Source organism: Quercus lobata, chromosome 4, assembly GCF_001633185.2.
Source record: "Quercus lobata isolate SW786 chromosome 4, ValleyOak3.0 Primary Assembly, whole genome shotgun sequence".
Classification (NCBI taxonomy): Eukaryota; Viridiplantae; Streptophyta; class Magnoliopsida; order Fagales; family Fagaceae; genus Quercus; species Quercus lobata.
In genome coordinates this window covers 15,036,900-15,053,024 of record NC_044907.1, presented here as the reverse complement: position 1 = coordinate 15,053,024, position 16,125 = coordinate 15,036,900, and the positions used below count along the sequence as shown (strand labels likewise).

The window sequence follows — 16,125 nt, the reverse complement described above, 5'->3', positions numbered from 1 at the left end:
GGTACTTGTAACATATACAATACCAAGGAACCGCTCTATAATAATTCCTTTTTTGTTCACATAACGAAGAACGAGGGACATTAATTCTTTCACTGAGATATCACGTGACTTATCAACTAATATTGAAAAGAACCCATTGTCAAGATCCTTGATGATGGCTTTAGATGTTTCACGTGCAATTGCATTCACAATGTCTTTTTGAATATCCGAGTGGGTAAGCTTGCAATTTTTCGGAGCTGTTTGCAACACTTCATTGATAGATTCATTGTGATCTCCCAAAAATTATACAAGCTCAAGAAAATTTCCTTTATTACTTGAACCTTGAGATTCATCGTGACCACGAAAAGCTAATCCCCGGCATAAAAGGAATCTTATGCAATCAACTATTGCATTTAATTGAACCCGATAATCATGTTTATGTTTATTTGATTGCTTAACCAAAACACTTTGAATGTGTTGCTTTTCCTTCAGTAGATCTTCACTCCTCTTGACAACTTGGTTATGAGCACTATTAACTCCTCCAACATGGGAATCTAACTTCGCAAGCTGATTCCAAGGTTTGAATCCCTTCGTTACAAAAGTCTCAGCTCCTCCTTGCTTACCAACATCTTGCCGCCCAAATAGGTAACAATAAAAACAAAATGTCGCATCCTTGTCTATTCTATATTCCAACCACTTTCTACTCACATACCATTCGGATCTAAATTGATAGGGCTTTACAGAAAAATATGATACAGGGAAGGAGTGAAGATCAGGTTGACAAGGGTCTTTTGTAAAATAATGTCTTCTTATTTCATCATGATTATTAGGATGATAAGATGATATCTTTTGTCGTAGCCCAGGATCTGAAGAAAGATTTTCTAAGTTAAAGTCAACACAAATTCGCCTAGAAGATGAAGATGAATCTTGCACAGGAAATGAATCTTGCACAGGAGATCAATCTTGCATAGGAGATGAATCTTGGGTACGTGGTTTTCTTATCAAATATTTGTCCATAATTCTAGCAAAAGAATAAACAATAAACTATAAGTTCATTTGAAATATTAATAAAATTATTAATTATTATTGTTTAGTTGTTTCATTAATTTGTTTGTCTTTTATAAACTATAATTTGTTATATTGTTATTTCATTAATTATAAAATTATTAATTATTATTTAGCCTAACATAATTTAATTTATCAGTCTTTTATAATGTATTGGTTAATTATACAACTTTAATTATTGTTGTTTAGCGTAACAATAAACTATATTGCTTTAATTTGTTTGTCATTAATTACACTGCTTTAATTTGTTATATTGTTTAGCCCCTTGTACACATTACACTAAAAGAGTCTGACATTACACATCCCATGTGCAACACAATAATTAAAGCATGGTAAACGTCCATCAGCCCATTTACCCCCACCCCGCTCAATGGACAAGCACAAACCTCATGCCTGATGCCCCAATCACAATAGCTTACCAATTAGAAAATTTCACAATCACAGATTCATAAATCACAATACACACTAAAAGACAATTAATATCTCACCAACACAGTGAACACACACTGACAAACACCAACGGATAAGATAAACACTAAAGCCAAATTCAAAAAGACAAAAAACAGGAAAAAGCAAAATATAAATAAGGCCCCATTTATTCGGCCAGCCAATCAGAGAGAGAGAGAGAGTTACTGAGTTAAATTAGTCTTAAAGAATAAAGACTAAAGAGAGAGAGACATTCATTATTTTAGTTTTCATTTTAGAGTTTCAGTGAGATAAAGAGAGAGAGAGAGAGAGAGACTGAGAGAGAGACTGAGAGAAAAAGAGAGAGAAATTAGAAATACCTTGAGGGAGCTCAAGGAGGGATCTACGATCTACGAGCACCGGAGCTAAGCAGAGCGATCTACGATCTGCGATCTATGATGAGGGGCAAGCGACGACGACTAGGGGCAATTGAGCGAGTGACGATGACGACGAGGAGCGAGCTACGGCAACGATGAGTGAGTATTGGGGTTTTTTTTGGTTTGGTTTTGGTATAGAGGCTCTGTATTGGGTTTTTTTGTTTTTATTTTATTTTATAAACACAATATTGGTTTTGGTTTGTTTTGCTTTTGTTCTGTATAGATTGTATTAGTGTATTGGGGTTTGGTTTTCTCTACTTTCTCTGCCAGCAACGTGACCATGGGTACGGTGGGTTTGATTTCTGATTCTCTGTGTTGGTTTTTTTTTTTTTTTTTTTTTTTTTTTTCAAATTTTGGTTCAATTTTTTTTGGACTTTTTTTTTTTTGCTTGAAAGTTGAATAGATAAATTTTGGCTTGGTTTTGTTACAATTTTATTTTATTTTATTTTTTTTCAGATTTTAGTTCAATTTTTTTTTTTGGGTTTTTTTTTATTTTTTTTTTATTTTTTATAAATTTAAGGGTGTTCCTAATTTTGTGATGGAGGGTGTTCCTAATATAGCTTAAAAAAAATATATATATATATATATATATATTTAAAAAAATTTCAGGTTAGGGTGTTCTTGGGAACACCCTGACCTGTACGTGGCGTCGCCACTGTCATGAAGAGAACGTAATTAACATAAATTTAGCAAGTGGTAGGAAAGTCATGAGAGTGTGATTGAATTTTGTTTATGATGCCGACTGCCGAGTATAGAGACAAGAGAGACCGTATCAAATTATATTTAACGAGATTGAAAACTGTGAATAATTTGAATAATTCAATGTTAATATTACATTATTTAATAAAATTTTATAAACTGCATTTTCTCACTAATTCACCCTTGGATTGAATTCTCTATATACTTGTAAAATAGCAAGATTTTTAAAGATTAAGAATTAGTTCATTTATAAAATGTTTTAAGTTTCAAGTTTTTTATACATTCAAATTATACACAAAAATGAGCTTATAAATTAGATAATATGTTAGTTTTTTAGACCCCTTAAACAATTGATTAAACCTAGTTAATTAACCAAGTTGTTACTTAGTCCAAATTCCAAGTTTAGTTTATCACAATCAAACAGTCATATCATGCATAGCAGCGGAAAATAAATAAGACAATGATATGATCACCCAGGAAAACCAAACCGGTAAAAAACCTGGGGAGGATTTAACCTAGCTATCCTCAAGGTAAAAAGCAAATCCACTAGAAAGAATCGAAGTTCATACAATAAGACTTACAAGCCCCCACGCTTGACTTCTTATTGCTACCAACCAGTAGAACTTACTGACACGACCACGTGCAAGCTCCGAATCCATGGACTCCTTCTTTCTTTGGCCTTTGCAAAACACAAACACCCCCGTTTGTGACTTTGAGATCCCACTCAAAGGTTTAGCAACACAAACTCTCCTGTTTGTGACTCCAAGACCACCCTTGAAGTTTAGATCATCAGCACCTTTGATGACAAGAAAAGGCAGCAACTTCTACAATACCGGATCTTGAGATTCTTCAAGGAATAGCACCGGTAGAAGACATAAGAGAGTTTTTAGGAACAAAACCCTCATTACAAAAGAGGCACACTCTTTTCTCTCTAAAAAGCCACATAAAAACGTGCTTAGGATTTCTTTTATATACTGGGAGAAGTAGATTAGAAAACCTAATCCTAAATGGGCTTGAACTGCTGTTTGGGCTTAATTAAAATTCTGCAGATACGACTTTCGATCGGTCGAGCCTGTTCTTCAATCGATCGAACCAGGCAGAATATGAAATCTTCTTCCTGCAGCTTGTATGTTCTTGAATCTTGACTTGAATCACCTTGAGCATTGTTTAATAAAACCTATAGACTCTAAGATCTATATCTAGACAAGTTTGTGTTCACGATTTGCCAATTGTTCTAAACATTTAGAACCTAACATAATATATAACATCTCTATCAAGATAAGAAGAAATTAGAGAGATGTGAAGCTTATCAAGAAGACAAGAGCAGCAGTCCTTCTATACCAGAGACAAAATGACAGTAGCTTCCCTTAGTGATTTAGCTGTACGACTTGTAGTTTTGCTATTGTTGTTTCTGTTATTAGTTCTACACGTGTGTATGTTAATTAATGTTAGTATAGCACGTGTGTTAGTTAGTTAGAGGGTTTACTCTGTTTCCTTCTTGGTACAGCTTATGTAGATATATAAGCCTTGTAATCAGTTAGTGAATGAATTTTAATGAAATCAGTTTTACCAAATTTCTAATAATCTCATTAACAAGAAATTGAGATTGTGAAGAATATAGAAAGCTTATATTATGACCATATGATGCACTGTTTAGGTAAAAATTATGTTTAATTAAATTAAATATTATGTAATGATTTCTAAACTACACGTAGGATATTGGGGAAAATTATTAGGTATTCCTGGAGTACCATAAATGCATAGTCCCTCATCTCACAAGAATGGTGGGTCCCACCATGAATTTAATTAGTGGGACCCATCATTCATATGAGATGAGGGAGTATGCATTTATGGTACTCCAGGAGTACACAATAATTTCTCGGATATTGGTTAATAAAAATTATTGTCTCAAGCTAGTAGGAAAATTTAATCATTGATGATTTAGTACACTGACAACTTTATTCTTTTCAAACAATTTATGGTTTCAATTGAGTTAGATTTTTACTGATCTAGTATTTTAGAGGCCACATTAATTATAGAAGATGAAAAGAAAATGTTAAGAGTTACATGAACTCACCCCTTTGACATAATTTCTTAATATAGTACACTGATAATATATAATTATGTACCAAGACAGTATCTTTCTCGGCTGGTCTAGCCTACTGAAGGACAATTAAACGACAAGTCGTGCAGTAGATTGAGTTCATATAACATGTCGCTTACCAATTTCTTTACTAGTGTTGGAATTATACTACAAGTCGTTTGTTGTAGTCTTTAATTACTACATGTGTTGTCGTTTTGTACGAAGTCAATTACTTAGTCTTCCTTGTGTATGCTGATATTATAAAATGCAAAACTGCTCTCAATATTGTTTACAAAAATGCACAAAACACATTCCACATTTGGGAATGCAAACAATTTTACATCCTGCTACAATTTTACCAAATTGTTCATTCAGGCAATTTCACAATTCCTTTGGAATTTGAACTTAGAACCTATGCATCCAAAACCAGTTTACAAGCATATTGCCTAAATTTGGGTTCTAATTAATTTAACTGGTAAAGTCTCTAATGGTTAAATAAGAGATCTAAGATTCAATCTATCGTCAGGAGTGGATGCCATAAGTTGAAACTCTCTAAAAAAAATAAAAAAATAACCTAGCTCATAAGTTAAAGACAATAATAAATAGACTTGGCCAAGCCTAACTATGTCTATCCTTTGCAATGACACATTAACATAAGATTAGGCCCGATCTAAAATTAGTCCAGTCAAGCCGAACTATATTAGTCCTAAACACACTAACTTTTGTTTAAAATATGATTAGGTCTGATCCAAAATAAGCCCAGTTCTAACTGGCATTTGATCAAAAGTGATTGGGCCAAACCGAAATTGAGCTTGAATCAAATGCTTGAACCGAGATCAGGAAAAAGGGGCAAAGACCAATTGGTACACTACAAGTCTACAACATCCCAAATCAAATAAAATGACCCAGATGCTCAAGTGCACAAAAAGAAAAAGAGAAAAATTTCCCTCAAAATTTATAAAATTGGTTCAAATTACATTTCACTAAAAACGAATTTGAATTACACCTTGAACAATTGAAATTCCCCTAAATTATTTGGAATCACACCTTCAATAAATAAAATTCATAAAAGTTAATTTCTTATACACTTGAGTTGTTAAAATTCACAAAGTAATTCTAAAATACATTTATTAATTGGTTAAAATTCACCAAAATAATTTTTAATTGAATCTTGAATGATTGAAATCCACAAAATAACTTTAAATTACATCTTCAATTGTCGAAATTAAATTCTCCATAATTAACTAAATTACACTTAAATTGTTAAGATTGTCCAAAATTATTTTGATTACACATTACTCCGTTAACATTGTTAAAATTAATTTAGAATTATACAATAAGTTGTTAAAATTGTTAAAATTCCGTAGGATTAGACCTTAGCCATTTCGAATCCACAACACATACCCATTATTAATTGTTGAAGGGAAAATCATCCTTTGGCTAGCAAGGAAGAGTAAGGTCAAGCTTTCAGTACAAGGCTCTTTAGTCAAAGGATGATCGATCTCATCAGTAACAATACGACCTGATTGTTTATCAAAATAAGATGGATTTACGAGTACTCTCTCCTCTCACATGTGTACTCCCGGAGTACTATAAATGCGTACTCCCTCCTCTCACATGAATGGTGGGTCTCACTAATTAAATTCATAATAGGACCCACCATTCATGTGAGAGGGGAGTACCTAATAATTTTTCCATAGCAAACAAGCGACAATGAATGAATATAGAAAACACACAAAAAAAAAAAAAAAAAAAAGTGCACATAGCTTCTAGCACACATCAAGGAAAAGGCAATAGCATTGAAATGTAGAGCTACGCATTTTGCCTGATTCTCTTATGCTTGGTTCAAGTAATATATCAACTTGTTCTAATATGCTAGATTGGAATTCTTCTACTTTGAATACTTTAACTCTCTATGGTTGTAGCACCCAAATAATCGTCCTAGAAAAAATTTCCAATTTATCTTTCTTGTGTGTCTTGAGCAAAATTTTATTTTTTCCCTCTATACCACACAAAGCACTATTCTTTTTCCTTCAGTTGGCTTCAAAACTGTGTTTTAATCTTCAATCTCTTTCTCATAAAAACCACATGCACACAATATACTGTTTTATATATAAAGTACCTGCCACTGCCTGACACTCCGAGTATAATTAGGAATAGGAGTTTTATTCATGCAAGCTACCTTCACCTATTTCATCTTGAAATAGAATTCCATGTGGGCTGGACTTCTGGGTGCAGCCGTGCACCCCAATAGGATTGAAGAATCTCGCAAGTCCCACATTGATTGTTCTACATTTTCATTGCCTACGATATTCCAATCCATCAATATTCCTAGGAAGAAATTTCAAACATGGGAGGAAATATATCAATACTCCAATTGATTATTATCGGCATGTAGGGGTGAAATCAAGAATTTTTGCTTGAGGGGACAACTCCTATTTTTAAAAGTTATATCTTAAAAAATGTTTAATAGTTATAAATATTAAAAAATATTTGAATTTTTTTTTTCATTGCCAACGATATTCCAAAATTTCCTATGAAGAAATTCTAACATAGCAAGAAAGATATCAATGCTCAAATTGATTATTATCAGCAAGCAGTGGCAAAATTAGGTATTTTTGCTTGAGGGGCCTAATGATGTGCTAAAATCGTCAGTGAGTTGTAGGCTCCAAGTCGCTCCAATGGGTACCTGTAAATAAGAATAAAAGGACCAAACAGAAAGCACCGATGTGGTACCGGCCAAAAACCCTCCGAAGGTCAAGTTAGCAAATGAGAAGTCTTTATGAACTCTGTAGAGAGAGAACTAGAGAGTTTCCGTGCACTTGAGAATAGTGGAGGCCTGGTGTATATATAGTGGTGAATGGCGAATCGAAATCCCTTCAAAATAGGGATCTTTCCTTGCTAAAAGGGTCTGGCACTTAGGGTTTCCAAGATTTTAGGGCGCCTTTCCATATAAGAGAGATATGAGTGAGTAATGGGTTTTTTCTTGCGTGTTATGCAAGATATTTCCATGTTTAGGCATTCGTGGGGACCAAGTCAAGCCATGCAGGATCCGTCAGCCTCTTCACCTCGTCAACCTTTTCGCCTCGTCCACGTTGGCTTATAGAAGCGCCTGTCAAGTTGTTACTACAGGGTCGTCACTCATGTTCCGTCACCTTGGGTCTTTCGTTTGTTTCCATAAAGCTAACGGGCCTGCTGGCACCATCGGTTTCCTTGCGTGACGTGTCCAAGGGTATCAATTTCTGGCTAAAATACCCCTATCAGGGCCAATTCCTATTTTTATAAGCTATATCTTAAAAAATGTTTAATAGTTACAAATATTATAAAGGAATTTTAAAAAAATTTGGAGGGCGTGGCCCCCACACCCTTAAATGTAGTTCTGCTCTTGTTTCGCACAGATAAAAATTTATTTCAAGAATAACAAATTCATATTCAATTTCTCATCCACTACATCCAAATGAGGGGGTATTAAGCTGAAACATGATCGATTTTTTCCACCATCAGGTTGTATATTGTTAGATGGATCTTGGTGAAAAAAAAAAAAAAAATTGATAATTGAGTTGAATTAACGTGGGCTAGATGGGCGGTCAAACAGAAATGGAGGTCCATCAGGACTTAGGCTAGGTTTTCAATAAGAAACCCATTATCTTTTCTAAGAGAGGCCCAATTTCTTGAAAACCTAACCCGTTACTTTTTTCTTTTTTTTTTTTTATTTACGAACCCCCTTACTTCTTCCAAAAGGACCAAGACAAAACCCTAACTAAAAAAATTTGTTATTATTTCCCCCTAAAAAATAGTGGCTTACGACTTGAAGCGTGCTTAGTATATAAATTTTGACTTTACTTAATTACTTGCACAGTGGATTCTTTTTTTTTATATAGTTACGACATATGAAAGATTTAAATTCTAGATATATTTATTGAATACAACAGAAGATGCCAATAAACAATGAATTTTATTTTTATGACATAGTGACTCAAAACTACGTAATGTTCACAAAATAAAATAGTAATAATATAGACACCATGATACTAATCATGAAAACACCTTTCCGAAAAAATTAATTAATCAAATAATGAAACTAACTTCAGTGATAAAATTCATCAATTGTTTGTGTAAGGACACAAAAATCAAGCAGTCCAAGCCCACTTAGAATAGTGAAGTTTGTATAACTCAATTGAGCCCAAATTAATAGATATTTGTAAGAGAGTGGGTTAAACAAAAAAGGGGGGCTTAGCCTGAGGATAAAAATAGGGAAAGAATGACTAAAGATAAAAGATATGTATATATGTGGCTTACTACAAGCTTGCCCGAGGAGGCAAGTTCTTACACAAAATGATTCACTATTCACTTTCTTCTCTCAAGGTTCTTGATCTAATTTCTATACTTGGAATATTTTTCTCTAGATCCCCTTCATCTGGAAGTTCATTTCCCTTATATACTGCTCAGCCCATCGCATCTTGGCCTTTTGTTTCTAGCTACCCAGACTCTCCTTTTGACACTTGTCCCCTTCAACTTCTGTTGAGGGTGGTAGAAGGAGCTACTTAGCTGTGATTTTCACTGTTCAGGTCACTTCCTCATTAATGCAGCTAATAAAGCTGTTGCCAGTCATTTAATGCGAAGGCAGTAGGTTAACTCTTACTGGAAACTTCCTTGATTCTCTCTCTACACTCTATCCTCCTCATCTAGACTTCCCAGAAGTCCTTTGTCTCTTTTCCCTCTATCCTTGGGCAAACGCCCTCTTCGGGTTCATGATGCGTCAATAGTGACAACTACAGCTCACTGTATCCTTCCTCGGTCATCGGGCCCCCCACAGTTTGAATTGATATAATAAATTTGAATACTAACATGTCCATTATTATTATTATTATTATTATTATTATTATTATTATTATTATTATTATTATTTTGGGATACATGGATGTTTAGGTTAGGGGGATTTACTGTGTAGTCGTTTTGTTTAAAGTCACTTACTTGTTGCTTTTTTTGTGGGCCTCGTTGCCTAGTCTCATTTTTCTTATAGGAAAGAAAGTCTTTAAATTGTTAGCTCATAGTTCATTATATTACTACATTACTGACCAATGTTATTAATACTGTTTGGTAACCAATGGTTAAAGATTTAAACAAAAAATATAAATTATTACAATGTTTTGTATTTTTATACTTGAACACAATCAATTCAATCAATGGTCAATGTTGTTTTATTTTTGTTTCTTAAAAAAAAAAATGTTTTATTTATTTATTATTATTAGTGCAACCATTATTTTTTAAAATTAGAGATTATTATTTCAATAAGTTATTCCCAAACAAACTCTAAATATTACAAATTTAAATATTTATTTAGTATTGCATTATTTAAAATTTAAAATAACATTGTATGTTTTTAGACCCCTTAAAACACAACCACATTAACCTAGTTAATTAGCCAAGTAATTACTTAGTCAAATTATCAAGTCTAGGTTAACACAAATATCATATTATTATTAAGTGCGGAAAATAAAGAACACAACAATATGATAACCCAAGAAAATCAAACTGTTAAAAAACCTGGGGAGGATTTAACCTAGCGATTCTCAAGGTAAAACAAATCCACTATGAAAGAATTGAAGTTTACACAATAGAGACTTAGACCACTAACATCCTATTGCTACCTCGAGTAGGAAACTTACTACCACAATCACGTGACAGCTCCGAGTCCACAGACTACTTCTTTCCTAGATTCCTAGCAAGTACAAACACACCCACTTATGTATCTTTAAGCTCTTAATGCAGCAACTGAATTGATCATCAAGTTCTTGACATAATCTTGATTCTTGATAATCCTAAGTATATTTGAAGGCAAACACCTCTAGATCTGACAAAAAATTCACACACACAGTATAAGGAGCAACTTAAAACGTGGCTAGGGTTTTCCCTTTTATACCTATGGCAAAACATAAAACCCTACACGTCAAACGGGCTTGGGGCTGAGTTGGAAAATTCTGCAAAAAAACGTTCTGCCCGAGTTTTGATCGGTCGAGCCTAATTCTCGATTGATCGAGCCAGCCAGATTTACACAGTAAATCCTGTAGCAACTCGATTCCAACTTTACATAAAAAACATATACTTTGAGCAAGTCTAAACAAGACTAAAAAGTTTTGATCATGGCTTGCCAACATTACAAAATGAAGTTCTAATACATTAGTTTCTAATTCTTTAGAACCTAACAAACATTATAGTTTGTATATAGTTAAATTCATAAAATAAAATATAAATTAATTATGAAATAGACCATCTTTATTTATTTCAAATAAACTTCAAAAAATATTATTTGGAAAAAAAATAATTCCTGTTAAGCATAAAAAGACTCTCATAATTATAAGATTTACAAGAAACTATTCGGTGCTTAGCAATAACCCTAATGGGATGATTTTGAAGTACAAATCGCTAATAATTTGCAGTGAAAAAGGAACTAATAACTACCAAACTAGAAGCCTTGTTGGCTACTGGTGCTATCCAAGGCTTGAAGCTGTAAAATTTCTTCATGAAAAATGAAGGCAAACAAAAGAAGAAAGACAACAATTTTAACGTGGTTCGGCCATAAAAGCCTACATCCACAAAGTCTCTATTATTTTTTTAAAGCAATGTTACAGACACAAATTATTCCATGGATATTATAAATAAATAAATAAATAAGTAAAAAACTATGACAAATACAAGATAAACTAATAAGTGAGTGCTAAAAGACACAAAAGGAGGTGCTACAAATCTGATTATTTTGTTCCAACATTATACAAAATCAAAACCTAATCAAGTCATGCTGCCTTCCAATAGGTCACTGGCCCTCTGTACCTGCATTTAAGGAGGAAAATTATCCCTCTAAATCATTGAACTAAGGGAAATCATTTCTATGTATAGGAAGAAGTTTTTGCTTTCAAAATAGTAAGGGGATTCATAATAATGCAAGAAGGTTCAATTTTCGAATCCTAAACTCATTAAATGTTTTATGGAAATGGTTATCCTAGTACTTGAGAGATCGTTAAGATTATAAACAACTAAATCATTCCTAGTAAATTAGTTAAACTTCTTACCCATTAAAATTCCAACTTAGAGTAATTTAAGCCCATGTCTACTTCAAAGTCATCAAACGCATCTCTATAAAAAGTACTGAGTGTAAGTACAATACCAATAATCACTAATGGTAGAAAACACCAAATCGAAAATAGCTTAAACGTCATTTTGATTTATGTATTTTTCAACAAACATTTTGAGGGAGGACGGGACAAAAAAGAGCATATTTTGAATCATAGAAAACAAATTAGATAAATCTTAATCATATGAATAGTACCATCAAGCATTCAAATTTCACATGTCATCAATATTATCAATTTCGCTAGAACAAAAGAAAGTACCGTGACAAGCACATGGCATTGTGTTGGATATATGATCCTTCTCCCTCCATAAAGGTTTGAAGTGGGTGTTGGAGCAACAAGTACTGTGTCATGAACAATTTACCTGTAAGTTGAAGTCTTTCTCGGCTATTCTTGTTCTGAGGAGCTTTTCTCTAATCAAATGCAATTGAGCTACAACATCACTAATATTCATCCTTTCTCTTGGAGATTCCATAGTACAAGACACTCCAATTCCAAATATCAAAATCAAGCACTCTAGAATTTTGGGACTTCCTATTTGATTTTGAATGTGAGTATCATTTGTCCTTGTTTCCATATCTTCTCTTTCCCAAAGAATAATAGGATCCACAATGTTAATCACTCGTTTAGGCAAAGCTCCTTTAACGAAATCATGAAGGTTCAAGTTGTCTTTGAAAATGTTAACGGTTGGCCTTTTTCTTGTGAACATCTCCAATAATAGTATGCCATAACTATAGACATCACCATTAATTGACACCTCATTTCCTATACCATATTCTGCAATTGCACATAAGTTTACAATATGATTGATCTAGTTTCATATTAAAAAAAAAAAAGTAAATAATATAATAGAACAACATTCAAATAGCTCTTTAGTGGCATATAAAAGGCAAAAATAATTATGACTAGAGGAAATTTCTTCCAAGACATGCTCCATCTTCTAAAAGGCTCCCTTAAGTTATTTTCATACTTGAAAGTACATTAAGAAATATTATGAAAAGAAAAGAATTTAATGCACAAAAGTGGAAAAGATATTCACCTGGCAGAGCATAACCAATTGTTCCTCTTAATCCGAAAGAGTTTGATTGATTAGTGAAACGCTCTTGGGTGGCCTCGCGAAGGAACCTTGCCAAGCCAAAGTCACCAACATGTCCAATCATTTCATCATCGAGAAGAACATTGCTAGGCTTGAGGTCACAATGAACAATTGGTGTATGGCAATGATGATGAAGATATTCCAATGCATTTGCAACATCAATAGTAATATTTAGTCTTTGAAGAAAATTCAAATTTCTTTGTTCTTCAGGAACCTCATTTGTTCTTGAAATTGGATGCAACCACTCATCTAGGTTACCATTAGTCATGAACTCATATACCAATGCTTTGAAAACATGGCCTTGATAGTCAACACCTGAACATGCTATATATGAGTACCTTTACCAAATTCCAATGTCTGATATTTCGCAAAGCCTCACATTCAGCAATAAAACATTTTGAAGCTCCATATTACAAAAGGTTGAGCACCTGGACAGCAACTTTATGTCTATCGTGATCAAGAATTCCTTTATATACAGATCCAAAGTTACCCACACCAATTAAATTAGTGGTAGAGAATGCATCTGTAGCTTTTAGTAGACTTTGGTAAGATACATTCAATATTAAATTTCTTGAAACTTCCTCTCCTTTTTCTTTTTAAAGTGCAAAGAAATAAAAATAACATTACTAAAGTTACTCCAAGAAAGCCAGAAAGTATAGAGATTATTAGCTTCAAGGAAAGAGTCAACTTCCTCTTCTTGGGTTTATTGTATTTACATATAGGAAGATCAAACTTTGGCATGCCTCCACATAACTTACTATTTCCCTTAATCACGGTTGCACTTATGTTCTTGAAAACTCCATTTGTTGGTACCTCCCCATCAAAATTGTTATAAGACAAATTCAGTAACTCCAAGAAGATAAAGCTCTCCAAAAATTTTGGAATATTGCCAGAGAAATTGTTTTTAGAAAGATCTAAAACTTCAAGGCCCCTTAATGATTCCAAAGATGAAGGAATGACCCCTTGAAAGAAGTTGCTTCTCATGGCTAGAGATTCTAGTTTTACACAGCTACCAAGACTTGTTGGAATTTTTCCAAACAACATGTTTTCAAAAATATCAAGTGTTCTAAATTTTTTAAATTTCCTACTTCTGTAGGAAGGACACCAGTAAATTTGTTGGCAGACAAGTCTAGAGAAATTGATGAGAATGAGAGACCAATTACTTGATATGATATGGTACCATTGAGATTGCTTTTAGCAAGACCCAAATCAATCACATTTTCACAACTTGCCTAAACCCAAATATTGTAACTTATGAAGCTTTCCAATTTCAAAAGGAATATGACCTGATAATTTATTATTCCCCATATTTAGTGACTCCAAATTGGTCAAATTTTCTATTCCAGTAGGAATGTTTCCAGATATTTTATTACTTTTTAGACTCAGAATGGTGAGAGTAGTTGAGAAATTGGCAATGCACTTGGGCAACTCTCCCCCAAAGTTATTGTTGCCTATCGCTAAAATGGTTAGATATGTAGAATTTGTCAAAGAACAGTGAAAACTCAAGCCATTTGCCCCTCCATTTCCAAGCTCGTTATAAGCCAAGGCAAAAACTGAAACTCTATATAACTTCTCCAAAGAAGGAACTCTTCCTCTTAGTTTATTGTCGGTAAGTTCAAGTAGCTCTAGATTTGAGGCATTAGATATTGAAATAGGGATAGGTCCAACAAATTGGTTTATGTAAATGAAAATTTCTTCTATATTGGGTAGAGTGATACCTATGTCTGATGGAAGATGCCCTTGGATTTGGTTGTCTCCTACATCAAACACAATTAACGAAGACATATTGAAGATGGAGGGAGGAATTCTACTAGACAACCTATTTAAACCTACAGCAAAAAATTTAAGTTTCGTCAATTGGCCATAAGAAGTAGGGATACTCCCACCCAAATTATTAAAAATTGTATCAAACCCTTCTAGCGAGGATAAGTTTCCAATAGAAGGTGGGATACTTCCTGTCAAATTATTTACTGCAAAATAAACAACGTATCGGAGTTTGGACAAAGTGCCAAGAGTTGGCGGGATTTCCCCATCCAAATGGTTGCGATTGAAAAAAATAGATTTGAGGTTGGTGCAACTGGGTATATTGCTTGGGATTTTGCCGCTAAGTGTGTTATTGGACAAATAAAGAAATTGCAATCTGCGCAAACGGCCAATTTGGAGGGATTTCATTATGAAAGCTATTGTTTTGGAGTGTTAAATTCTTCAAAAAACTTAAATTACCAATATGCGGTGATATGGATCCTCCCAGTTTCGAAGATCGCTGGTCCAACACAATGACTCTCTGATGTCGACGACCATAGGTAACCCCTCGCCATTGACGAAAGTGGATGCTGTCATTCCAAGAGCTCATAACCTGGAGAGGATCATCAGTGATCTTGGCTTTGAACTCAAGCAAAGCTAACCGGTCTGTTTCATTATTCCCACCAACCACAGAGGTGACTAACAAGCCATAGCACAAGACAAGAAGGATAAAAGCATGCATGTAAAAAGATGAGGAAGATGGAGCTGAACTCATGTCGTAAAGCCCCATCCACCGTCATGTAGCTTGGTACAAACTCTTTTTTGGTTTTTTGCTAAGAGGTACAATTAGGTGTCATTTTGTGAAAACGGTCTGAGTTTGACTTCGCTGCTTGCGTTTTCAGGGAAAAGCACATATTTATAAGAAGGTAGAGAAAGAACAAACTTTCTGAGAACTTTCAAGAGCGATGCAGTGCATATGTACCTAATCCACTACAAAATTAAGGAGTGATCAACCTGCCAAAGCACATGAAATATTCCACAAGGGCATTCATTGTTTTTGAAAGAATTTATTACTAGTTTATCATGGAATACGTATTAGTCTTATAAATACATAATAATATATAAAAACAACACTTGTTTTGGGGGTAGAAACTAAATGTATCTTCCACTATAAAAGCTATAAACCAGTGAGGGGAGAGAATTGTAAGCAATGAATAAGTTGGGCAACATTCAAGTATCGAAGCTAATAGTGTCTTCCATTACAGAAGCTATAAGATATATACTCATATGTGAGTATAGAATAAGTTTGCTAAAAATTCAACATTTCTCCTTCAAGAATCGTGTTTGACGAGCTCGTTTCATTTGCTTTGGGAACTTCTTGATGTGCTGCCTTTGGTTCAGTCCGAAGAGACGCATCTAAATTCAAGCTTGGGGATCATATAGCTAGAGAGAATGCTGGACACAATATTTACATGGCCCAATTCAACT

General features: G+C 33.8%; 2 protein-coding genes across 2 annotated transcripts; both read right to left on the bottom strand.

Annotated features, from left to right (window-relative positions):
* Positions 1-11,457: 11,457 nt before the first annotated feature.
* On the bottom strand, positions 11,458-13,938 carry LOC115984667 (probable LRR receptor-like serine/threonine-protein kinase At3g47570). Its single transcript, XM_031107689.1, has 4 exons — positions 13,611-13,938; positions 12,838-13,209; positions 12,163-12,575; positions 11,458-11,499 (listed from the first exon to the last, which is right to left on the bottom strand). Exons 1-4 carry the CDS (start codon positions 13,936-13,938, stop codon positions 11,458-11,460), a joined length of 1,155 nt encoding a protein of 384 aa, XP_030963549.1.
* Positions 13,939-14,115: 177 nt separating this feature from the next.
* Positions 14,116-15,412, bottom strand: LOC115984666 (probable LRR receptor-like serine/threonine-protein kinase At3g47570). Its single transcript, XM_031107688.1, has 2 exons — positions 15,118-15,412; positions 14,116-14,723 (listed from the first exon to the last, which is right to left on the bottom strand). The coding sequence occupies exons 1-2, from the start codon at positions 15,410-15,412 to the stop codon at positions 14,116-14,118; spliced, it is 903 nt and encodes a 300-aa protein (XP_030963548.1).
* Positions 15,413-16,125: the final 713 nt, after the last annotated feature.